The 27,967-nt window shown below is 36.5% G+C and overlaps 1 protein-coding gene across 2 annotated transcripts in view; it reads right to left on the reverse strand.

Moving 5' to 3' along the window:
* Positions 1-1,024: 1,024 nt before the first annotated feature.
* Positions 1,025-27,967, reverse strand: part of SLC25A12 (solute carrier family 25 member 12) — an 84,348-nt gene continuing 57,405 nt past the window's right edge. For both annotated transcript variants that reach the window (XM_081262223.1, XM_081262224.1), the window contains 8 exons: positions 26,961-27,119; positions 22,658-22,710; positions 22,325-22,405; positions 9,148-9,288; positions 7,083-7,221; positions 4,085-4,243; positions 3,892-3,982; positions 1,025-2,119 (listed from right to left, as the gene is read on the reverse strand). In XM_081262223.1, the coding sequence (XP_081118349.1) occupies positions 1,918-2,119; positions 3,892-3,982; positions 4,085-4,243; positions 7,083-7,221; positions 9,148-9,288; positions 22,325-22,405; positions 22,658-22,710; positions 26,961-27,119 (1,025 nt within the window). In that variant the 3' untranslated portion in view covers positions 1,025-1,917. The remainder of the gene's footprint in view (positions 2,120-3,891; positions 3,983-4,084; positions 4,244-7,082; positions 7,222-9,147; positions 9,289-22,324; positions 22,406-22,657; positions 22,711-26,960; positions 27,120-27,967) is intronic.

Raw genomic sequence — 27,967 nt, forward strand, 5'->3', positions numbered from 1 at the left:
TACAAAGATGTTTTCCATTCACTCCAGCATTGTTTGTGATAGTGAAGAAAATGAATAAGTACCAATAATGTAATATTTACCAAATTTTTCATAATTCATAAAATGAAACACTATGCAGCTGACATGGAAAGAGTTCAGATGTACTAAGTAAATAAATGTATCAGAATAACATATACAACATAATTCTGGTTTTAAAAATATAAATATGTACATATACTATGTAAGTGTGGAAAACAGACTACAAATATATAATTTGTTAGCAATTATTAACTCTAGGGAAGGAAGCGGGGCAGGGTAAAGAGGGCACTTTCACCTCTTATTCTATACACACATATATGTAATTATACATCTATAGACTATTTGTATATTTTTAATGAGTAGTATAGCAAAACAACTGTATTTGTTCCATTCTAAAGACACTAATCTAATTAATACACTGGAAAGAACTTTCTTTCAAAGCTAGGTGTTTTGTTCCTGGAAGGACTTGAGAAAGCTTATAGTTGCAGTCACAGGGCTGTCAGTCATCAACTGATGAATGTTGCATAGGATACTAAGTAACCTGGTCCATCTCCAGGCTCACCCCTTGAAAATATTTGCTTACATTCTCTTACTTACATTGCTTATGGGCAATAGCAATGTCTTCTCAAAACACTGTTAAGAGTAAATAAATTCTAAGGCTACACATCAAATTACATCCATAGCAAAGTATAGATGTAGCTATCAATATGTGTTTAGATCCAAATTAGTAATCACACCCTTGGTGAGTGACTTTTGGATGAAATAAGCTTTTATTGGACTGCTAAGTAAGGAGCTAGATACCACCAAATCACCACATAAAAAAAAAAGAGCTTTTCTTTTTCTTGCCTCCCCTCATTCCACCCTATCCCTTTAGGAAACCAAATTGTCTATTTCCTATAAAGATGTGTAAGAGGGTAAACCTGACCATGAGTTGTTTAAAATCAGTAGTGAATTAGTACAAAAAGCACTATCAGTATATTTATGAAGGAAAATCCAACTACATTCATACATTTTGGTGTGCTTTTATTTTTTATTGGAATCATACCATATGAAGGGAAATTGTCAAAGTGTCATTTACTCTTTCAAAAGCTTGATCTTTGCTCTGCTGTGTCAGAGGAAAGCAAACCTAAACAAGTAATGCTGGAAACCACCCTGTTTCCATATGCACACCGACAGGAGAAGAGCTGTCCCAGAAATGCTTGTTGATTAACAGAGGAAGATCACACACACATTAAATATAAATGGAAACACATGAGCACACCAAGTCATCAGCTTGATCCTCTGGCATCCACTAGCATGCGCCTTTCCTAAGTATTACTTATTTGGTGATGGGTCTCATTATGCCTTTTATCAGCAAATACCTTCTTATTCCAGAACGGAAAACAAACTAGGAATTAAATACATCCAATATTGATGCTTTATTTCCATAAGTCACCAATAAGAGAATGAATTTAATTTTAATACATTGATTCTTATGTGATTCTTAATAAAACACTTTCAAAACATTCTGTACATTTCAAGCCACTCAGAACTGCATTACATTTCTATAAATGTGATTTGTTGGGATGAGGTGCCAAGATGTCTCTGTACAAAGATGTACAATATGTACAGTCACTGTAAGTACAAGCTGTGCAAAGCAGAGTCTAAAACACTAATTCATGCCAAGGCTTAGAAAACATGTCAACACATAAGACTAACGCTTATAACTGCATTGTGGTTTTTCCCTGGGCAGATGATTACTTTATAAACAAATATATGTATATATATATATATCATATAGAAAGAATAGTTTGACTTCCCAGCTCAGTCAGCACCATGCAGCTGACTGGATACACTACAGGGCTGCTCTCCTAGGCCTCTTTTTTCGGGTGCCATTTTGCCATTCTTGACAGTGTCTCATCACTGAGCTGTTACCACTGCTGCCTTTGGCTGAACCACTGCAACAGTAGGAGACTTAAATTTGGGGAGATAAAGGCCAAACTTGTTTTCAATTCCAGCAATAGTGGCTGTGGCAAGTCTGTATCCACCAATGTGATCAGGATTGGCAGGAGGAAGGTCTGCGATGCGGGACTTAGGTGTTGGTTCTGAGCCAGAAGGTTTGCTGTTGATAGGAAAAAGTCAATGGTTAGTGTGCTCAAGATTGACAAGGGTGGGGCTAAGGATATAGTTCAGTTGGTAGAGTGCCTGCCTCACATGCACAAGGCCCTGGGTTCAATCCCTGGTACCACAAAAAAAAAAAAAAGATTGACAAGGGTGGCTAAAAGTGAACATTTTCAGTCTGACCCACATGCCAAGAAGTTTGTTTGTTTCAACCATTTCCATGTCATCTACCATTTCCATGTCATCTTTGTTGCATTAGCCATGATTTATAGCACTTTGGAAGCTCTACATGCACATATTTGAAGAGAATGGTCTCAATTTCAATGCTTATATACATATATAAATAGATGACAAAAAAAAAGAAGAAAATACACCCAAGTATTAACACCCCAGAAAGTAGAATTAGATTTTTTTCTCTTTTCTACTTTTCTATTTTTCCATTTCCTAAATTTTTTTTTCTACAGTAAGCATATGTGAAACTAATCATAAAAGCATACATTTTTCTTTATTTTGACATAGTTTAAAATAGTAGTTTAATAGTAGCTCATAAATGTCAAAAAGTTAAAGAGAAACAGCCAGTTCTTTTTAAGATTCAGGCTTTTCTATGATTTCATAGAATCTTAATATCTGTATGATATAATTTGAAGGTTGTTATTCTTTTTTGTCTGGGTCCCTCCACTTCCTGGTTCATCAGCTAATTCCCTACCTAACCTCTGAGGAAGAGTCAGGTTCACAGTTTGCTATGAGCATTCAGAAACAGTATTTGGTCTTCTTCTGAAAAGCTGATAATTGCTTGCTTTGGACAAAACTTCCCCACCCAGCAAATGTAGCAAGTAACTGCTCTTCTCCCCAGGGTAAGCTTCAAGTGTCCCAATTTTTTTGCCTATATCCTACCAATGATTATACCCACAGGCATAACCTCTTTTTGAACCTGCTAGGGGACAGGGGCAGGTTGACAATATATCAGCTCTAGGAAGACCTATAACTATCTAATAATAAATAATGGTGAATATGAAATATTTGAGGTGCAAAAGGGCTTGGGTATTTGGCAGAAAATTCATAAAAGTGTTAATAGTACACATTTATATCACTTCTGCTGGAAAGGCCATATAATACAATTCACATTGAAGGACCTAACTCCATAAAGTTCCAAACTTGCTTACACAAAAACAGACGATCATTCACAAAGCATTTTCATTTGCTGCCTCCCTAAACTTTCCCCAAATAGCTGATTATTATGTGCATTACATCATTCTGCCAAGGTCTTACCTCTTAACACTGAAGCTTTTTAAGCTATTTAAAATGCATTGGTCTAGCTGGGTGCAGTGGCATGGCTTGGGAGGCTGAAGCAGGAGGACTATGAATTCAAAGCCAGCTTCAGCAAAAGTGAGGCACTAAGCAACTCAGTGAGACCCTGTCTCTAAATAAAATACAAAATAGGGCTGGGGATGTGGCTCAGTGGTTGAGTGCCCCCAAGTTCAATTCCTAATACTCAAAAATTAAAAAGTAAAAAAATAAAATGTGGGGCTGGTATTGTGGCTCAGTGGTAGAGCACTTGCCTCGAATGCCTGAGGCCCTGGGTTTGATCCTAAGGACCACATACAAATAAATACATAAAATTAAAGATATTAAAAATAAATAAATAAAATGCATTGGTCTTAACAATTTCTTTCTTACTGGTTTTCTGAATTCCAAAATGTCTTTGTAAATAGAACAAACATTTGTTTTGGTTTTGGTGATTTCTTTGTAAAATAGTTGAGCAGCTGCACTTACAGGCCTCCAAAATCAATGTAAAACCACCGCTGAAGAAGTTCGTAGGTGACCAAAGTAACCCCAAACTGGGGAGACGATCGAAACACTCGAGCTGAAAAAGAGGAGTGGGGTAGGCTTAAAACCATAACATCTGTGGCAAAGACAACCACTGAGTAACAGGGGGCAAGGCACTAAAGCCAATTAGCTGTTCTACCTGCAGTCCCTTTCCAAAACGCTGAGGGCCCTTCTTCCCGAAGTATCTTTCTGAAACAGTCAATGACACCACTGTATGTTGTCTGGCCAGCACGGGCAGCCACTTGCAGTCTTGTCTTGATGACATCAGCAGGGGTCACCAGAGAAGCAGCAGGCACACCTTTCAGGAGAGACATATTTAACTCATGCATAAAAGGACAGAAATACTGCTGACATCTAAACCATACAATCTGCAACTTTAACCATGTATGGGGAACTCAAAGCTCCTTAAGTAGATGTCTAGGCACTAATATAAAAAGGGACGTCTAGGAACCTATTAGCTGCTACTGTATGATCCAGGAAAAATACTTTTTCTTTCTGAATGAAGAAAATCATTGTACATTGCATGATCCTAAAGAACTGTGAAAAGAAAAAAATGCAACAATAGTAACAGGATGATTCCCAAGTGTTCCCTTTCAGTTTCAATTATTTTATCTCCTTTTTTCTTCAAATGTGATCATTTTATGTACAAAATATAAGGATAATGTCAATTTAACGAGCTGCTGAATGTATCTGACACCCAACTATGGTGTTTTTTGCTGAATCTTGTCAACTGTACTGTATGAGGTAAATTGCGATACTAATAAGCACTGACTCACCTATTGGAGGGTGAGCTAACTTGAGAGTCTCCAGCTAACTTGAGAGTTGAATAACTCTTTTCAGACAGACTTACAAGACAGGAATCATTACAACTGGAGCAAAAGGAGGCCAGGTGACCAGTTAAGGAACAATAGGGGAGCTGATCATCAAAAGGCTTTTTATCTATCTCCTATGCCTGAGCTCCCTGGAGTCATATTGAGATTGATCAGCAGCAGGACACACAAGACGGATTTCACAACCACACTTTTTACTTATAAAACAAAATAGGACACAGGAGCTACATAACGTTCCCCAAGGGGAAGAAATCCAATTTGGTCTAAATATTACTGTATCATCACTAGGCAGATGGAATGGGTGGCCTTGTGGGGGCTCAATTAAGGAACGATGCAAATACCTCCACACAGGTGCACCCTATTCACATGAAACTAGGTAAATTGCCTCCTTTAGGAGACAGGATTCCAAATGTTCTCAGTGCCCGCCAGCAAAGCTTTATTGGTAAAAATTAGAAAAAATCATATCTCATTCTGAAAACACTTCAAATGTCTATGGGCAAGAAGATGGTGCTGACTTGGAATATGTTTACTTAGTTCAATCAACCACTGGCAAATTCCTGTCCATGATCAGAATGTTCTCTGCCTGTTTTTTCCTGCTGATTGGAAAGTACAAGGAAAAACTTAGAGGGAATATGCTGGCCCCCATTTAAGAAGGGGAGATTGGCGCATATAAGAAAGGAACTCTATGAACACTTCAGTGCCAAGACTGAGCTAACTTTTAACATTCAACTAACCAAAATTACTAATGGCAAAGGAAAGGGATTTGCTGAACCCAAAATTATGGCTCAAAACTCCCAGAGGGAGTTTCTAAATCATCACAAGCTATCCTCTGCCATTATAGGCAAGAATAACAACATGTCCAGCTCCACACTCTCAGAACACACTGAGCACACCATAATTCTGGACATGCTCAGGCTATCCTGCTTTATAGCCAAAGCCACCAGAAAAGAATAAACCCGGCACCTGAGAACCACACAGGGTACCTGAGCCCAGCTGGTCAGAGCCACATGGAGCTCTATAATGGCTTATTGCTGGCTATATGGAAAACAAATACATGACCTTTCCTTCCTCTGTCATTTCTTGAGTGTTGGTACAGCCAAGGATGCCTGGTTCTCCCTTCTGTTCCAAGTTAGCTCCTTCCTAACTCAAGAGTAAGGCTAGCCAGGCACAGTGATGCACACCTGTAATACCAGTGGCTCAGGAAGCTGACACAAGAGAATATCAAGTTCAAAGCCAGCCTCAGCAATTTAGCAGGGCTCGGTCTCAAAACAAAAAATAAAAAGGAATGGGGATATAGCTTATTAGTTAAATACTCCTGGGTTCAATCACCAGTACAAAAAAAAAAAGTAAGGCTGTACCTGTGAGATCAGAAGAAAAGGTCTTAGACTCTTCTTTCAAATGGAATCTCTTCTGTGCCTACTTTGGTATTTTATACTAGATGAAAATTTTCATTCATTCCACTGACATTTATTGAGCTCCTATTATTATTACTATGTTGGCTATATAGAAGGCAAAGATGAACAGAATGAAACTCCTATCCTGAAGCAGCACTTAGCCTAGTACAGATTATAAAACATAGAAACAACTATGAACAAAAGAAAAATCCCAGCAACTGAGGAAGCAGAGGCAGGAAGATCCCAAGTTCAAAGGCAGCCTCAGCAATTTTGCAAGGCCCTAAGCAACTTAGTGAAACCCTATTTCAAAATAAAACATGAGAAAGGGCTGGAAATGTGGCTCAGTGGTTAAGTGCCCCTGGGTTCAATCCCTGGTACAAAAAAAAGAAAAGACAAGAGACAAAAGTTAAGGATCTTGATGAAAATCAATGTCAGGAAGAATAGGGACAGCTTCACAAAGAGAACTCAATTTTGGGCCAAATCACATAAACTCCAATATATAGTGCTAGGATGTAAGGGCATGCAAGACCTGTGCATCAGCATGGGGTGTAACAAAGCAGCTGATTTGATGAGAACTTTTCCATCTTAATGCTTAGCTTGGTGGCACCCAAGGTTTCAGGGGAGAGGGAGACCAAGAAACATGTTAATGATGAAAGCCCAATTTAGATGGGCAGATCTAATTTGGCTCCAAGTTGCTAAGCTGCATTAAGCTGTTTATCCACATTATGCAAATGTAATTAACTCTCATCAGAATTACAGCACATCCCACAAAAGAGAAAAGGCAATCATATTTAACTAAGTCAGATACAAACAATAACTTTTCTAAAAAGAAAGGGGGAAAGTACATAGAGATTCTGTACTTCTCAAAGACAATGGGAGGAGAATTCTTTGGGTTAAAATATTCTGTAGTTACCTGCCATGGCTCCAGCTGCAAGGAGATTTAAACCTTTCACGTGTCCATTTTCATCAGCCAGAAGTAGTTTGCAATGAGCATAAACAGGAAAATAGATTGCAGAGAAGGGAATGTCTCGGAGGAAACACGCTTTGGCACCCTGTCACAGAGTCAGGAAATAGTACAAAACAATGTGTAAACAGGGTGTGAATGCTCAAATGGGATCCAGAGGGCTTTCAGCCTGAGGTGTCCCTCAAACAGTATTAGAACTGATGTGGAAGGGAAATGGGGGTGGGAGAGATGAATGTAAGCACAGAACTTAATGGAGTGGACTTAATAACTGGGCAATGATAGTATTCTCACAAACTTAATAACTTAATAACTGGGCAATGATAGTATTCTCACAAACAAGAATTTTCTGGTATTTCTAGTTTAGATTCAGATTTTTTTAAATTAATCAATTTGATTTTTGTTGTGGTAAAAATACATAGGATGAGATCTACCCTCTTAAATTTATGAGCATATAGTACAATATTAATTACAAGCATAGGGCTCTAGAAATCTTTATAACTTATTAATGTTGGCATAACTGAAAAGTTATATCATTTAATTACATTCAATTTTTTGAGATTCATAAAAATTTAATTCTCAAACCTACAGGTTGCTTATTTTATTTGGCTTTGGAAGGGGAAGAAAGTTGAGGGCAGAGTTGTAGGGGAGGGTTTAGACTTTAAATTCCAAGATTAATAGCTTAATTCCTAAATAATTAGTAAAGATAGCCCAAAAAGACTATCAAATTATCAATTTGATCTCTATCAGTTTAAGAGTTCTTTCCATGCAAGATAAAAGGCTACATAGGCAGGGGTGAGAGTAACTATTCTAAGGAATTTTTCCCTCTTTATTATCAATGTGCTAACTAGAAGTGGACTAGGGGAAACCCAGACAAATATTTTAGCAGGATGTTTCCATGAGAGTAGAAAAAGTGATAGCTTGTCCCAGTGACTAAGGTCACAATGACCACCTTTCTCAACTTTGTCCACAGCAATCCAGCACTTGCTCCTAAGGAAAAGGCAAGCAAAACGGGAAAAAAAAAAAAAAAATTCAAGGACTCTAAAGGATAATACACAGAGAAAAAATATTCATAAATTCATCTCTGAAAGGGAATTCTAAAAAGGATGGAAATTAGAGGTGGACAGGGAGGAGCAAAGTGTGCAAAAACTCTCTCGAGATAAGCATCATTGTTTGCTGGTCTCCAGAGAACCCTGTAGCTGTGTGATTCTAATCTAGAGAATGTCTAATTTCTAATTTTCAGCTACTGAAGCAAATTTACACATTCCTGCAATGATGGATCTATAAATAAATCGGATGCTGTGGAAACACAATTGCCTAGAGTGACTAAATTTATGTATTCCCCCTTATACGAGGCAAAGGAATGGAAAGAAATACTCTTCCTTGTTTAAGAAAAATAATAGCTTCTGCTCCATTACATCTGATCTGTAATGATGGGAGTAAGTATACCTGCAGGGAAGGATCTGTTGACTGGCATTTTGCTAAAGTATAGTACACTTTTTTTTTTTAAATGGAATTCATTATTGACAAATCCTACCACTTAACTTCTTAAAGATCTGAATCCTACCAAACTCTACTACTGTTTGACTGTGGTCAAATTATTAAGACAAAGAGAAGCTCCTATTGGGAGGATAATAGAGATAACTCAGATTCAAAATAAAGACTATTTTGAAGTTCTAAACCCCCAGCAAAGAGAATACCAAAGAAACTTCCCAAGCCCCCATGGAATTAAAGGCTGAGAGCCCGAAGCCAGCAGGTCTGCAATGCAGGCCTCCCTGCCAGAGGCTTCACAAAAGCTGCAGATGACAACAGGAGAATATGCTTGTGTATCCCACTGCCTTTAATAGCAGCGTCCTGATTTTTTCTTTTTGTTTGATTTTCTACTCCATGGACAACCCTATTGGACAAGATTGCTATTCAAACTAGTGGGGACGAAGTCTGGTTTTCACATTCTTTCACATTTATACTGAGTACATTATAACTTCTTTGCTGAGCTAGCCCAAGGGAATCAACCCACCTTATACAGACCAAAAAGTCCCAAGTCCCGTAGCACATTCAGGGCACTGACTCTGGGTCCTGTGGTGATCTCTCCGGCCACCTGCAGGCGAATCTTCACTATCTCCAGTGGGTTTGTAAAGATGACCTGAGAACCCCCAGCCTGCAGGCAAAGGAAAAGAGACAGAGGCAATTCCACACCAGAGCCTGCGTGTTGATGTAAATAAGAAAAAACTTCCATTTCTCCCTCTCTCCCTCCCTCCCTCCCCCCCACCTCTCTCTCACACACACACCTTTACACCTCCTTCTTATTCATTGGAGAAGGATGCTTTAGCTGACGCTTTATCTAATGCTCTGAGAGATGGTTCCTGTCACAGGCCAACCTATGTCTGGGTTTGTTTCTATTTAAAATGTCAAGATTGTTCCTCAGACCAATCTTAACCAAGATAAACCCAGCCATATTAAAAATAGCAAAACTAATAAGCCTAGTTTGGAAAACAAATGTGAAGGCAGATGTGGCAGTAGGGTACCTCCCCAGTGAAAGGGGAAAATATGACAAAAGCCTGGTATCTTTTATATACTGGAGCTATAACCCAGATCTATAATGTTTCTTAGAAAGCATTCCCTTAGCCTAGCCACTTGCTTCTACTTCCTTGGATTGTAGAACAATTAACAACACTTTGGCCCCTCAGAAGTATCTCAAGTTAGAGAGAGGGAAGTCTCCGATTCAAATTCTAAAATAGATGAGCCTGAGAGAACTCTAAGACAGATACACAGATAGCTAGCTATCCCACACAAAAGGAGGAAATTTAGAAAGATAAATTTCGGTATCATTTCAGACAAAACCAGAAAAACTCTTGTATGAAGAGCTGAGAAATGGAACATCTATCTAGTTACCATGAGTACAACACCCTCAGATCAAAGCCACATTCCATACTCTTAGTGGTGAGTGATAAAAGATTTGAATTTGGATAATCATAGCATATTTGCATCTGAAATGTGTTAACTAGTAAAGAAAACAAAGAATGTTTAAAATAAATACTACCAACTCCTTTTTGACATCTGTAAGAAAGAAAAGATGTGTAGCTATGGATACATAAAAATAAATAAAATATATATTATCTCTTTTCATGAAGTGAAAAAATCCAATTTATACAGTCATCTTAAACTGTGGTTGTTTACATTATATATATATAATCATAACTCTATTCATACAATATTCATAATCATATTCATATAATCATTAAGTAATCATAACAACTTCAATGCATGTACCATGTGAAATATGAAATGTGTGCCTCATTGGGGGCACTGTGATTCCATGGGTATCAAAATGCTACAAACAATACCCAAAAAACTGCATAGGCAACCTCAATAGCATATCCATGTTTTAACTTCACAACAATAGTCCTGCTCATTTATGTAAAACTCACAACCCTTTCCAAAGAGCAGCAATGTTGTGTTGCTTGGCGCATTTTCCAAACCACTCTGGGGCTACAAAACCCCTCAGTTACACAAGTTCCAACTTTGACCATTTCCTCTTGTCATAATCCACAACTGCCAACACTGACACTAGATCCTTTCCTCTTTCCTGGATTCCCCAGGGCCTAAATCCCTCTTTTGTCTACCAAATAAGGAATGCAGCGATTTGAGGGCACACTTGCACACACTCTCGATAGGAACACTGTTTCCTGTAACTCCCCGACTCAAAGCAATTCAGACCACTGGCACACAGGTCCCCCAACAATGTACTGACCCAGTTTTATATGTTGATATGCCTGCATTTCTCTCTCTTTTAATCTGTTGCACTGCAGGCAGAAGGGAGCATATCAATGTTTTTGAATCTAAGCAAACAATACTTTCAAAAGGATTGCTGAGGGAAAAATTATGTTAAAATGATAATCCAAGTAATTACTCCTGTAGCTAGTATTAAAGACCAAACCAATTGGAAAAGTTTACTACTTCCCTGAAATCTTTTGTTTAAATAATTGTTGCAAAGACTATCTTTGGGAAATGTGTTTTATATTCCAAGCAGATTTTTTTTAAAAAAGAAGAAGAATAGAACAGGACTACAAATTTTAATCATAATCCCCCAAATTTGCTACCATCAGACAGTGTCAGCCCTAGGTGCTAAGTGTTATATGTGAACATTTTGTTTAAATAAATACAAAGTTCTTTCATGCTTTTAATTATTAGTAAATTATAATATCCGGCAGAGCAGGAGAAGTACAATCTGCATTCCCCAACTCCAAGTTCCCTCTCATCCAACCTCCCTTCTACCATGGCCACTTTTGGAAACAAATGCCAGTTTATTAAGATTTGTTCTTCTTTAACAATTCTTCATATTTCTTTCCATCTGTACAAATAACAAACTATCTACTAAAATTCTACTAAAACAGTACAATAGAGAGGAGGTGACAACATTTTCAAATACATTCCCCTTAATTGTTCTATGTTTTAAAAGTTAGTTACCTTACAGTAAGATACAAAAATGCATTGGACATGAACACAAAACTAAACTGATATGCATTTATAAACATACCTAACCTGGCAAGGGAACATACAAACAATGAAACGATGACACATTATAGCAAGGCATACGACTATAGTTTATTTCTTATCTACTTATTCTACTGTACTAGAAAGAGCAAAACTTCCAGCAATTATGTAGTTTGTATATATTTAAAAACCAGTAAACATTTTTTAAAAACCTTATGATAAGCCTAGAAACATGTAAGTAAATACTATCCAGGAACACTGAATAAATTTAGACTAAATAAATAAATAAATAATAGTTTAGACTGATGACTGCTATATGTCTAAAACTTTGGATGTTTATATCATTTAAAGGGCAAATATGCACTGTCCTTTTAAAAACTTTGATGTTGACCACTATCTTAAACATATTAAACTGGAGATAGGGGGAAGGGCAATAAAATCTGAATTAGTTTATTATACTGGTAAGTAACTAAGCAACATAAAGATTATGATGTTATCATACCCTTCAACTGAATCTTCTCCCTCTGAGAAACAAATACATTTCCTCTATTCTAAAACTCTGCTAATTTTAAGTGATAGCATTAAGAGAATAACAACTTTTCAAAGGAAAAAAGCACTGCTTACAAATTATACATTTAATGTATAGAATTTCATGAACATTGTAAATTTTCAATGAAAAAAATAGTACCTGTATTTATACAAATATGATGTTTGCTAATATTTTGTTTTGTTGTGCTGGGAATTGAACTCAGGGGCACTGTACCACTGAGCTATATTCCAGACATCTTTATTTTGAGACTGTCTCATGAAGTTGTCCAGGCTGGTCTGAAGGTTGCAATTTCCTGCCTCAATTTCCCAAATAGCTGAGATAACAGTTATGCACCACCATGCCAATTTGTTTGCAATTTTATTTTTATTATGTAAGTGCATATGTGTTTATTTAGTGTGTGTGTGTGTGTGTGTGTGTGTGTGTGTGTGTGTGTGAGAGGGGGTAGGGGGTATAGGAGGATGGGTGCTCATGGATGATAGGCAAGTGCTCTACCACTGAGCCATAAACCCAGTTTGTTTGCTAATTTTAATAAGAACAAAATTGAACTGAAAAAATTCAAATGCTCAATAGAAAACAGTTAAATAGAAGCAAATTATATACTTTTAATAAAGCAATGCAAGTTGCCATTAAATCATGACAAATTACATAAACAGAATGAAAAATATTAGCTACACATTTGATCACAAATATGTCAAAATATTTTACTTAAGTTTACCAAAATCAAAGTGAGTTAAAGATTAAAACATTAGTTGTATATTAGAAAGAGAAACTGAAGAACTGGAAGAAAAAAATTTAATAGCATACCTTGTTGCACCTTTTAAATTCTGGAATAATATGAATGTATAAACTACTCAAAAATGACAACAGAGAGAACCAGTCTTGGATTTCTTTACAGACTAAGTCCTCCTTCATACATTCCTCCTCACAGCAAATTTGATAATTTTTATAGTTTAAATCTATTTTTTAGCTGGTTGACATTAGTCATCTGTGGATTCAAACTTTAAAAAGCATACACACACGCAAGCGTGCGTACACACACACACACACACACTAAAAAAAAAACTAACCAAATATAGCTAATTATTGGAAATAATAGACATCAAGATACATAAAATTTAGCCAGGCATGGTGGCACATAGCTGTAATGCCAGCTACTTGGGAAGCTAAGACAGGAGAATCACAAATATAAGGCCAGCCTGTACAATTTAGTGAGATTCTGTTTCAAATTTTTTTAAATGTAAAAAAGTAATGGGAGTCAGGGCTACTGGGAATGTAGCTTAGTGGTAAAGATCTTCTTGCCTGTTAGGCCTTAGGCCCTGGTTCCAATTCCCAGCACAGCAAAACAAAAAACAAACAAAGATGTATATTGTGTATATTGTGGGTGGTTTATAATAAACCATCCACAATACACAACTACATAGATTTAAATGGACATTGCCAGATTTGACATCTTGCTGCTTCTGATGATTTACATTACATAACATGCCATATCTTTGGTGAATTTTTTCACTCACCTCATCACCAAATTCAGCTTCTAACCCTGTAATCCGTAAGTTTTCCTCAGCAAATCTGCTGCTTAGGGGGCTGGGAGCACAGCTTACTAGAGGAATGTTTGAGTAGCATGCATAAGGCCCTGGGTTTCATCCCTGACGTGGGGGCAGAAGAGGGGGGTATAGATCTGCTACTTATTTTTCTTAAAGAAATGGAAACACTAATATTGAAACATACTTAGACACTTTTATTTTTCAGTACTGCCATTTTGTTGTAGTTGTTCTAAAACTGAATTAAAAAGACAAAGGGGAATAAATCCCATTTAGAATAAGGGTCACCATTATGTGACAAAAATGGAAAGAATGTACATTTAATCTTATGTCACACCATTTTTTAATGAGAAAATAAACCAACTAAAGTTAGCAGGAAAAGTTAGTGGGGAAAGGATGTGATATTAAAGTGTCACTGGCCTCCAATGTGCCCGAGGCTGAGGCTGTACATAGGATTTGGCCAGTTCAACCTTCTGCCCTCACAATCCTACCCCAGGGGCAGGGTCCGCAAAGAGTATAGACTGGGCCCTGTTTATCCAAGTCCCTTGCTTCTGGCTTTCTTTGATCTCTTGTCTCTGTAGTTTAGAACCCTTTCCCTCCAACCGCAAAATATCTTATCATGGAACTCACTATAAAAACTTCCCTCACTAAAAAATCTAACTTCAATTTATTTAAGGCTATGCAGTTACTCAAGCAGATGTACAAAATATGTGGGGGTTTTGTTTTGTTTCAGTAGTACTGTGAATTGAACCCAGGGTATTGTGCATACTAATTGAACATTCTACCACTGAGCTACATCCATAGCCCCCAAAATATGTGTATTTTAAATACCCAGAACAAATCAATAAGTGTTCCTAAATGAGCTGTCACTAGCACTGACTCAAGAGAAATAGCAACAGTAACTCTGTCCTACAGACCATCAACCAAACATTCTTACTTTCATTAAGCAATAGGAAATAGTTCTTTCTAAAATAGTCTAAGATAGTACTAGTTTAAAAAGAACAAACTGCAATGTTCATTGCTAAGTGATAAAATACAGCTGGCTGTTGTGATATAAAACTATACATATTTACATCTAGGGTAAAGGAAGTGCTATGGTCTCAATGTTGGTATTCCCCCCAAATTCATAGTTTAGAACCTATTCCCCAGGGTGACAGTATCAAGAGGTAGGACCTATGGGACATGATTAAATCTTGGGACTTCTGTCCTCATGAATAGGCTTGGTAACCTTATAGAAGAGGTTGAAGGTAAATATCTTGTCCCTTCCTCCATGTGAGGGTACAGCAACAAGGCACCATTATCCCATTATCACCCTGGAAATCTGCTGGCACCTTGATCTTGAGCTTCCCAGAATTATGAACAATAAATTTATATTATGAAGTACCCAGTCTAAGGGATTTTGTTATAGCTGCCAGAACAGGCTAATAAAAGAGGTATCAAAATCCCTGTGTACCTATCATACAACACTTTTAACTTGTGAGCATACGTTTACATATTCACGTTAAGTATGTAGGCATAAAGTTGGGACCGTACAGATACCCCTGGAGATGGGAGACAGAGGAGCAATTTAAAGATGCACAAGATCAGCTTATAGAGGAAGATGCAAATAGACTTCTTCAGTTAGGGAGCTGGGTAGCTACAGATTCTGGCCACAAAGATTGCTAAATGCTCCAATTAACAAGTAAGATTTCTGCTGCACCTATACGGGGAGAGGGCATGTGTGTGTGCCCACACATGTGCACACATCCATAAACTAAAAAGAAGAAACTTGGGACAGTGGAAAGATTCTGGGTTTGGAAGCCTGTTGACCTAAATAATCATAAGCCAATCCAATTCTTGGTTTCCTTGGGATCCCAACAACTGACCTATCTATTTCATAGGGCTTTGGAGTGCTAACTAAGGTGAAGGCACTATGTAGATTAAAAACAAGACACAAAAGAAAGGATGTGTCCTCTATGAAGTATGTTTGCACATGGCTGCGGAACTTTATCTGCAACATGAGGAGATTACTTTAGCCCTTTGCTAGCAATAAATACATTTTGGGTTTTATAATTTCCATCTACTCAGAAGTAAACACACTCTGAAGGAGGTAAATCAGTCAGGTGAATAGTAAACTGACCTGTGGTTAGTTTTTAACAAAAAATAATAGGTACTTACCAGAGAAATCTTTAGAAAGAACTTACAGGTCAGCCCATTTAGAGTTTTAAACTTGGTTTTGTCAATTTGGAAAGACATTTAAATTTATTCCCAAATAAGTTTCTGGATACATCCAAGAAACTATATATAGTCAAATTTTCTTTAAAAAAAAAAAAACTACTCCAAACACCATGAAGAAAAATAATAATGTAATCAGTCAGAGACTATGAAAAATATAACACATGTACACATGTATCTGACAAAAACCATATCCATGATGTATAAAGAACTATAAATCAATAACAAATATGAATAACATAAAAAAAGGTAGGCAAAAGACTTAAACAAATATTTCACAAAAAAGATACAAGAAGGGTTGGGGATGTGGCTCAAGCGGTAGCGCGCTCCCCTGGCATGCGTGCGGCCCGAGTTCGATCCTCAGCACCACATACAAAGATGTTGTGTCCGCCAAGAACTAAAAAATAAATATTAAAAAATTCTCTCTCTCTCTCTCTCTCTTTCTCTAAAAAAAAAAAAAAATACAAGAAAAACCTGTAAACCATATGAAAAGATACTCAATACTTTTAGGCATCAGGGAAAAGCAAATTAAAACCACAATAACAGGCTAGGGATATAGCTAAGTTGGTAGAGTACTTGCCTAGCATGCACAAGGCCCTGGGTTCAATCCTCAGCATGACCACAAAAATAAAAAGCAGAAAAAACCACCACAATAACATACCATTTCATACTAACTAGAATGACTAAGAGCAAAAACATTAAGAATTTTGAACATTAGTGAGGATGTGCAATAACTGGAATACTTACACACTGCTAATAGGAGAGTAAGAAGTCCTGTCCACTTCTAAGAAGTAATTGGCAGTTTCTTTTAAGTTGAACGTACATCTACCCTATTCTACTATTAGTAACCCCCCAAAAGAAAACATGTTGACAAAAAGATTGATACAACATTTATAGCAACATATTTATAACAAACAAAATATGGAAACAACCCAAATGTTCACCAACAGAAGAATGGATAAACAAAATGTTATACAATTATACAATGGAGTAATAACTCAGCCAAATTATAAAAAAAAAAAATGCAGACAAATCTGATTCCCACATAACAACAAGGATAACTACTTGAAAGCATGTTAAGCAAAAGAAGCCAGTCATGAAAGAATGCATTTTGATATTCCATTTATATGAAATTCAAGTACAAACAAAACTTAAGACAGAACTCAGAACTATAGTTGCGTCAGGGAAGTAGGCTAAGAGACTGACCGGATAGAGGCATGAATGGATTTTCTGGAGCATTATCTTGGGTAGTAATCAAATACACAATCTGTTTATAGTTCTATTTACAAAAATTGTATTCTATTTTTTCTCTTTTCTTTTTTGGTGCTGGAGATCAAACCCAGATCCTCACACATTAGGCATGGGCTCTACTACCTGAGCTACACCCCCAGCTCTATATTCTATTTCTAAAGTGAGATGTTCCACTTGTGACTCTATCCTTCCTTTAGTGAAAGCAGCTTGCATTTCCAATCAGAAAGTCAAAGTCAATGAAACTTCCATCTGGCTTAAAAAAGAGAATGTGTGTGAACCGTGTTCACTGTGTTCATACACACGATGCAGAAGAGCGTGTACACATGTACAGTATATGAAAACTTTCGAAGGAAACATGCCAAATGTTAGCAATGAAAAATAAAGTTGGGGGCTGGAGTTGTGGATCAGTGGTGGAGCACTGGCCTGGCATGTGTGAGGCCCTGGGATCAAGTCTCAACACAAAATATAAATGAATAAAATAAAGGTCCATCGACAACTAAAAATACAAAAAAAAAAAAAATTAAAGCTGTTGTTTGATAATATCTCTTCTCAAGGTAAAAGATCTTAAAAATGTAAGATTAAAAAATGGCATTAAATATCAAAGACCTAAATGTAAGAGCTAAAACTATAAAACTCTTAGAAGAAAATAGACACAACTCTTCATGATCTTGCTTTAGGCAATAATTTTTTAGACATAATACAAAAAGCACAAGCAGCACAAGAAAAAATAGATAAATGGGACAATATTAAAGTCCGATTCTTCAAAGAACATCATCAAGACAGTGAAAAATATTTGAAAATCACATATCTAATAAGGTAATCATATTTCGCATATATGAAGAACTCTTATAACTCAATAATAAAAGACAACCAATTTAAAAATGGGTAAAGATTCTGTATAGATGTTTTTCTGAAGAAGATTATACAAATGGCCAATATACACATAAAAAGGTGCTCAATATTATTAGTTGTTAGACCACAAATAAAATGCCACACTTCACACCCAGTAGTATAGCTACAATGAAAAGGCAGACAACTGGCAAAGATGTGGAGAAAATGGAACTTATGAACTACTATAGAAATGTAAAAGTGTGATCATTTTTGGAAACAGGATTTTGGTTCCTTAAAATCCTAACTGGAATTGCCATATGACCCTCTACTAATTCCACTTATAGGTAGGTACCCAAGAGAAATGAAAACATTTGTGCATTCTTTCATAGCTGGTTTCTTTTGCTTAATATGTTTTTAGCATGGTGGATGGGGATCAGATTTTTGTGTTTGTTTGTAAAACCTTATATACCAATGTTCACAGCAGCATTATTCACAATAAACAAAAGATGGAAACAACCCAAATTTCCATTTACTGATGAATGGATAAACACAATGCTGTATATCCATATATTGAGCAATAAAAAGGAATTAAGTATTGATATATGCTAAAACATAGATAAAGCTTGAAAGCATGCTCTGTGTAAGAAGACAGGCACAATGGCATATGATATATGATTCCATTTATATGAAATATTAAAAAATTGGTGAATCTACAGAATTCACCAATTAACGGTTTGTTAGAATATGGAATGAGGTGGGAAAATTGGAGGGGGACAGATAAGGATATTAGGTTTCTTTCTATGGTGATGAAAATATTAAAAATGATTGAGAGTATGGTTGCACAACTCTGAATATACTAAAATCCAATTTAACTGTACATGTTAAATGGCGGAATTGTATAGTATGTGAATTACATGTCAGTACAGCAGCTTTTTGACAGGTTGGGAATATATCTTGGTGGTAAATCACATGCTTAGCATATGCAAAGTCTGGTGCCAGGCATGGTGGTGCATGCCTGTAATCCCAGGGGCTCGAAAGGCTGAGGCAAGAGGATCCCAAGTTCAAAGCCAGCCTCAGAAAAGCAAGGCATTAAGCAACTTAGTGAGACCCTGTTTCTAAATAAAATACAAAACAGGGCTGGGATATGGCTCAGTGGCCAAGTGCCCCTTAATTCAATCCCCAGTTTCCACCCCCATGAAATGCCCTGGGTTTGTTTTCCATTGCAACAACAACAAAGCTGTTATTTTTTAAATTTTGCCTGAAACATAGTATTCAATGAATAAGAAAATGAACAAATAAAAGAATGAATGAATGGACATATATCAAATGTGAAAGAATATGGTTTTGGAGGCAGAAATGGTTTTAATTTCAACTTTGCCATTTACTAAGTGCTGGATCTCACTGAGGTTTTAGTGAACCTAGTTAGGAATGATAATGAGATAATTGCTATAAAATGTTCAGCCCAGTAGGAAAAGTCCCTACTGCTCATTAGGAATCTAGCAGATCAGGCTACATTAAAAGCAAAAATCAGTGCAACGATAGTAATAATATTTTAGCTAAGTTGGGTAGTAAGTGTGTGGATGTTCATTTTATTATTACTCTTTATATCCACATAGCATGTATTCTTTTGCATGTATCAAATATCACATATCTTTAAAAACTGATCATAGGCTAGAGATGTAGCTCAGTGGTGGAGTCATGCTTAGCATGCATGAGGTCCTGGGTTCGATGCCCAGCACCAAAAAAGAAAGAAAAGAAAATATCATAAAACAAAACAAAGAACAACAATGAAAAATATATAATGCCAGAGGACCAGATTTTTACTTCTTCATTACTTCATGATTTAGACAATACACATAGTTTTTTAGAAAGGACAATGTTATAGTTATTTCCATGGCAACAAAATTTCCCTCTCACCTATCTCCAAGAAACTTAAAGTCTAGGTCTTAGCTAACTGACTTGGTGATGAACATCCATGATCCAAGCGGCTCAGGAGGTAGAGGCAAGAGGATCGTGAGTTCAAAGCCAGCCTCAGCAATTTAGCAAGGTACTAAGCAACTCAGTGAGACCCTGTCTCTAAATAAAATTCAAAATAGGGCTGGGGATGTGGCTCAGTGGTCGAGTGTCCCCGAGTTCAATCCCTGGTACCCATTAAAAAAAAAAAAAAGCCTATTGTTCAGTTTCAGTCATTTCTTCCAAATTAACCTGTATTAGGTACAACTTTAAAATTGGATAATTTTTGGAAGAAGATCAGAACTCTTCTCACAGGTAGCACTGACAGCACTCAAACACCTTCAAGGACACTGTACTTGTATCATCGATACCTCAGATAGTGAGAACTCTCAGGAACAGGATGTCACACAGCTACTTGCTTCCCAGTGTTTATAATCCAGGAAAGAGTATCTTGTATCCCATAGTGCCTGGTATTCTACAGTTTCACCCTATATGTCCAAGAGTTTATTGTCTGTTGAAATTTATCAAATTTTGGAAGAAATAGTCATTTACACTGTAGTATGAATTCATCAGTAAAAACTCAATAATTGCATTTTCTTTCATCTCTGAATAAAGACATTTAAAGTTGGAAGCAGAAAATGTTCAAGGTAAAGAACTGCAGACAACCTAATCATTCTGCCTAGAGCCCAACCTAACTATTTCCATCCTGTTAATTTCCAGCTAGACAATTCATTAAAGCTTCCAGAAATGAGTCATGATTAAGTAAGAGATTTAGAATGACAGCACAATCCTCAAGATTTAAACAGAAATCCTTAGAAGTTCAAATCTATAAATGGGGTCCATACCTAGGAATAAGAAAGGAACCAAGTTATCTGATTATAATTTAATCTCTTAGGTCACATGTCAGACATGGGAATAGGTCGGTTTTATGGCCAAAATCCTCCATCACAAATAGAAACAGAAATAATTAGCTCTATGGAAATATTTATTTATTCATTTATTTATGCATGCATGCAGTACTGGGGATTGAACCCAAGGTTTCACACATGCTAGATGCTTATTCTACCACTTAGTTATATCCCCAGCCCTTTTTTTTCTATTTTATTTTGAGATGGTTTCACTGTGTTGCCCTGGCTGACCTCAAACTTGGAATCATCCTTCCTTAGTCTCCTGAGAAGCTGGTATTATAAGGAATATTGGACAGAAAGAGCATGACTTAGGTTTCTGGTAAATGTATGCACATGCTGTGGTAAAAATGAACTAGGAAACTCCTTAACCAAATAGAATCTAACCACTTAGATAAATATTTATAATTTACAAAGTTTATCTCACTAGATGAGAAACAATTAGAGTGTCTAGTGGGGATAGAGAGGAGAAACTACAAGTTTGGTGATCCACCTAGGCAAGAGTTTTATTTTTGTCCATTTTTTATCCTCAGAATGTATACAAGAAACATACATGTAAACACACATACATACCCAAATCCACCTCTTTTATTAGAACTTTGGGTGCAGAAAGGTAAGACTTAGTATGTGTTAGGCTGACAAATCTCATCAAGGAGAACCTGAATAACCTACCTCTATGAGCCAGGGGGCATCTTTTCTGAATTAAAACTTCAGAGGTCATTGACCTCATCACCTCAGGCTCAACAACTAAAAAAGTTTTAGTGAAGACTGCCTGCCAATTCAGCTAGAAGTTATTTACACTTTCAGGAACAAAATGGACTAAAGAAGTATGAAACAAATTACATTCTCAAATGTGAAACAAATACCAGAAGTAAAATTACTTGAGTTGTAATTTAGATATAATTGGCCTAAATCAAACATAAAGCTTATATTTTTAAGACAGAAGCCCTTGTGCTGTAAGTAAGTATAATCTGAACCTTTAACTTTAGAATTTTTATCAATAGCTGCAATATAGTTTCAGAAGCTGGCCACACCCTTCTGTCCCTTAAATAAGGAAAATTATAATTATACCACAATTGCTTACTTACACCTAAAATATAAAGGTTCAATTAATTAGTCATCTCATACTTAAAAGGTCCAGTCGATATAAATATGTGATAACTCTACTCAATGCTATTTTTCCTGTGATAGTTAAGAATAATAAGAATCAGGATTTTTAAAAGTCTGTAAGGTTATGCTTCAGAAACTTCTAAGAGAGCTGATGAAAATAATATCTCTTTTCTGTCCTCAAAACCACTTAGATTATACAAGAAAATTAAAAAATCATTCCACATGAGAAAACCTGCTTTGAATCACTTGAGTTCAAGGGAAATGGCACTCAGTTATCATACCCTGCATGCAAAAAATATTAAAGGAATATAATTGCCACAAGAAACACCCAGGATTAATACTTACACAACCTCCAGCCAGGACTTCCGCTGGAAGTGGAATAGAGCCATCTCTTCTGGTAAATTTGTCCCGGACAAAATCATTAACCTAATTAGAAAGATAATATGTCAGTTAACCAGAATTCCCAACCATTTCCTCTACTGTTGCTTTTCCAAGTCAGCAAAATATTTGTCTCATGATAAAATTATTTAATTTGCCAAAGGTTTACATATAAATGTAAAGTTTTACAAGTGTCTTGATAGTGTACCAGTCTCTGCAGCATCAATTTTAATTTTTAACTTAATCTAAATAAATGGCAATCTAAATAAATGACTTAAGTTTGGAGAGAAAGAAACTTACAGTTAATTTAATGGCCTTTTCTGGAGCAACTCCTATTAGTTGTGGTATCAGACCTAAGTAAAGAGAGAGAATCAATAGTAATATAAATTACTAAATACTTATACAAAAGCCCAAGAAGGAAGTGCTTTCTTCATACTATTTACCCAGCAAACATTTTAGGGTTTTAATTAAAATGGGGCAAAGTGATTACCCTAAAAACTCTATACATGTATGTAATAATCATTTACAAGTCAAATATAATGTCATGTTTTCTTGAGGCTATACGTCCTTTTCTTAAACATGCTCTGTTAAAAGCCTAGCTATCTAGTACCTTCTAAAAAAATACAGAAGGAAAGAATAGAGTCTATGGGATTTCTCTACTCTGGGAATACTGCCAATAGCAACAGAACCAAATTCCCTCCCTTGTTACAACCAACAATATACAAACATATACAGACACTTTATGGAAGTTAATGCTGTCTACCTGGAAAACCTCTGAATAGTGTTTTGTTAAGTACACCCAAATTTTACAAAAAATAATGCTATTGACATAACAGCCTACAGTAACTTGATTATTATAGAATACCAACATAATAATCAAATACAGCATTCAGTATTAATCTATTTAAAAGGAAGCCACAACTGCAAAGAAAAATGCAGTTTCTAGTATTATCTGATGAATATTTTCTATTAAAAAATGCCTTTTATATTTGCATTTACTAACATGTGTCAACCTTAAGACATTTTAAAAGAAACCCCTCAAAACAAAAGAAACTGTTATTCTTAGAAAGTTAAATTTCCCAGGCAGGTTGCAAACTAGAAAAAAAAAAAAGTATAAATGATTCAACATCTGTAGATATTCCAAGGGTTCAGCTCTCTAAAGCACACAGCTTATCCAAATTGTTAGCATACATTTTTTTTTAAAGATGCTAACAATAAACATTGTATATCCTTAAGTCATTCAGCCCAGGGAGTTATATATGTGTTTGCATGCTCACTCACTGCTGATCTTAAGCCTACTGATGTTCCATGAGTTGAGAGCCAGCAAATAATCATGCATACAGGCTACTGTCAGTCAAACTGAATTATCAATGGCAAACACAAATCTGCACACACCTTTCATGGATAGCAGAATGATTTAAAAGAATGAATCAGCAGATGGCAGTCTTAACTTTCTAACTCTCATGATTATCAGGCTCTATTATTTTTAATCTAACTTCCATACAACCATGCCAGCATGGGTATTTGTTTTACAACTTGCCACACTAAAGCTTGTGGAATTTTAATAAAGTACTGACTTGTGTCATGTTATCATTGTTGCCTGCAAAGAAATTTAGTTAATCTGTCAACAATTTTGTCAATCATCTGATAAAATAATGGACCAGCTCTAAACAATATATGACAATCTCAATAATCACAGTGCTCACATACAGAACTCCTAGAATCTTCTCCTTAATACAAAAATCTCTTTCCCCCACTTACTGTGTTGCACCCATTTAATTAGTATGGTATCTCTTCCTCATGAAATCTTGGCCAGGTACAGTGGCTCCTACCTGTGTGCCCCCAGTGGCTCGGGAGGTTGAGGCAGGAGGATCACAAGTTCAAACCAACCTCAGCAATTTAGTAAGGCCCTAGAAACTTAGTGAGACCCTGTCTCAAAATAGAAAGAAAGAGAGAGAGAGAGAGAGAGAGAGAGAGAGAGAGCGCGCGCGCGCTGGGATGTAACCAAGTGGTTAGGTGCCCCTGGGTTCAATCCAAAAAAGAAATCTTCTGTGAGCATTTATCCTTGGAAAGGCTAAACCATGCATTATATATCCAGGTTTCTTCTAATTAAGAACATTCTTTTTGTAGACTAAGGAAGAGAAAGGTCATTTTTCAACAATGAAAAGATTGGTGATGTCAAAGAAAAAAACAACCATAGTGCCACGCAACTGATTCCCATTAAATAAACTCTAGACATACAGTGCTGAGGGCCATTGCCAAGTAGGAATGACGCATCGAAATTTCCTTGCCAGCGTACCCCATGTTGCTTAGAGGAAGGACTCGTGGAAATGGACTTGCCTTGGACATTCGCTGTGACATTGCATGTATGTTTGAGAAAGGTGACCCTGCTCTAGGACCAGGGTGGATCCAGGTTTAGGGTATATCCTGCAGGTTTTAGGAAGTATCCCGCTCCTTAGGTTTAGGGCGTTCCGGTTTAGGACAATTTGGGTTTAGGGCAGTTCCAGGTTTAAGGTTATTCCTGCTGGGAATAGGGCGTATCCTGCTGCCTGAGTTCCCGTTGAGTTCTCGTGGGATTCAGAAAGTATTTGGAAAAAAGCCTGGTAGAGTACGTGATTTTGGGCCCAGAACTTGGATTTCCCCAGAACGTGTGTAGAGGCCGGTGTGAGTTCGGGAATAAAGAATTGCTGTTTGAATCTACAAAGCTGTGAGTGGCTCGTGATTCTGTGCCCAGCCAGACTGCGGCAATACAGGGCTTAATCAGTTTAAAACAAGCTTTCACATGGGCAGATCTACTTTTGGGAGAATGTACACCTCTTCTCATGGAATATACGCTGTACAACCAGAATTTAAAGAGGCTACAGTTGTGAATTTTTTAAAATTTTTATATTAAATTTTTTTTTTTTAAATAGAGAGTGTGAGAGAGAGAGAGAGAGAGAGAGAGAATTTTTATTATTTATTTTTTAGTTCTTGGCGGACACAACATCTTTGTTTGTATGTGGTGCTGAGGATGGAACCCGGGTCGCACGCATGCCAAGTGAGCGCGCTACCGCTTGAGCCACATCCCCAGCCCCTATATTAAATTTTTTTAAATTTTTATTAATTTTTTGAGCAAAATTAATTAGATTTATTCTCAAGAATCGGGTATTCGAGCGCAGTTTGAATTCAAAATAACTCTCTTCTCTTATTCTATAAATGCCAAAAACCAAACATCTTCATCATGCTCTCCTTCAAATTAAGTGTGTTAGTTACATTCTTAACTTGAATACTTAAACATAATGCTAATTAGAGGTGTTTTTTCTTCTGTCCATGAGCCTATAGCTTTTTTATCTAAGTTTTTTTTTAAATACATTTTTCTAAGTTGTAGATAGCCAGAGTAACTTTATTTTATTTATTTATTTTATGTGGTGCTGAAGATCAGACCCAGTGCCTCACATGTATAAGGCAATTGCTCCACCACTGAGCCACAACCCCAGCCCCAAGCCTACAGCTTTGCTCAGGCCCAATCTTTCTTTCCTAGGAAGAAGTTCTAAGCCAAACAGTTCAACAAAGCTCAGAATGAGCTTAGGAATTAATAAGCCTCTGTGTGCAAACAAACAAGTACAGTAAAGTACATAAATATTCTGGACTTGAGCATGTTGAGAGTATTTTCAAAGAATTCCATGTGGCGCCCAAATGGATTAAAAAATTGATCCCCCTCCCCCCCAAACAAAGGAACTGTAAATTCTAATGTGAAAACATGTCCATGAAAGTCATTCTCTTTCCAAAGAGAACAAGTTCCTACAAAGCTGATGGGGGCTGGGGAGGATTCCGCACGGAGCTGCAGCCTCTGATGCTGATAGCACTGTGCTCAGTGCAGAGTTGGTGGTAACATTCCTGCAAAAGAAAATCTCTGCTATGACTGTGTGCCTCTAATCTCAGAGGAGGAAAGGAGCAAGAATGAGACTTAGAGCCAAAGGGCTTTCTACTGTTTTTTTCTTAAACTTCAGTGAACCACTGGATAAGACTTATAGAAACTGTCTCTTCAGAAGAAACAAAAATATTTTATATTTCTTTTAGTTGAAGCAAGTGCATTGAAGGTAAACTCATCTTCAAGTAGAGCCTAGCTTCTTTGAGAAAAGAAGCTATATTTTAGCTTCTATCCCTGTGTTCCAACTGCAGACATGTGCCTTAGTTTGTAAGAGCATGGTGATATAGACTCATGTTGACACAAACACAAGATTTAGATTACAAGAAGTATAAATAGAAGGAAGAAGACACAGAGGTCTTGTCTGCAGATTAATATTACTAGTCATCAGAAAGAATGTAAAAGAGGAAAATGAGCAAAGAGAAAATAGAGAGGAAGCATCTCTAAACTGACTAGGTAGGCTACATACTGATTTCCATAATAGTTAAAATCTGCTGCTGGGCTGTGGCTGTGGCTCAGTGGTAGAGCACTTGCCTGGCATGTGTGAGGCCCTGGGTTCGATTCTCAGCATCACATATAAATAAGTCATAAATGAAGAAATAAAGGCCTATCCATAACTTTAAAAAATATTTTTTAAAAAATCTGCTGCTGGTGAGACAAGATCTCTACCTTTACCTGCTGCTGAGATTTGCTTACCCCGGTAGAGTCCAAAGAAGCCCTCATAACGCAAGACTTTCTTAAAACAGTCAAAGCTGTTTTTATACATCAGCTCCCCAACAACAGAGCCAGTGCCACGCTGGTTTTGCATCCGGGTCTTCACCAGATCTATAGGATACACTGCGGTGGCTCCCACAGCTACAAACAGAACAAGGTTTAGTCTTTAAAAAGCACACAATTAAATATAGAGTCTATAAGGACAATAAATCTCATCTGAAAGGGTGAGGATATAAAATATAAGATCTATTCTCATAAAAGAGACTTATTATTATTTCCTTCTCCCATACATAGCCAAAGGATGGCAGACTAACAACCACTGGAGGCAATAAAAAGAACTGCTTCAGAGAACAACTGTCAAGAATGATCTTTGATATCTTAGCTTCATAAGTTGAAAAGTAGATTATCAAGTCATCACCACTATCAGATAATTCACACTCAATTTCCCATAAAAACAACATTAAAATATTATGTATAACAATTCTTTATATTTTTCCATTAAATGCTATTACTGCAGTTACATCTTTTTAAAAATATTTTTTAATTATACATGGACACAATATCTTTATTTTGTTTGTTTATTTTTATGTGGTGCTAAGGACCAAATCCAGTGCCTCACATATTCGAGGCAAGCACTCTGTCACTGAGCCACAACCCCAGTCCTACATCTTAATAATTATAAAATGACTATATATGCAAACCAAGTGGCTGTACTTTTAAAATCAAGTATACTAAAGCATTTTGGTAAATTAATCTTAGTTATAACCATAATATTGGAAACAAATTTCAACACAATACTATCCCTACATATAGAATTTGATTTTTTAAAAAATAAGGCCATGCTTTAGAATTTGTCAGGAACTGAAATATTTATTACATGAGCCATAGTATTGTATTTTTGACATTTGAAACCCAAACATGCTTTATGGCTTCTAAAACTAAGACTGAAAAAAAAATACTTGTCTCATAAGTTCAGGCTTGTTTTGAAA

Source organism: Spermophilus citellus (assembly GCF_964194105.1).
Source record: "Spermophilus citellus genome assembly, chromosome: 11".
Lineage (NCBI taxonomy): Eukaryota > Metazoa > Chordata > Mammalia > Rodentia > Sciuridae > Spermophilus > Spermophilus citellus.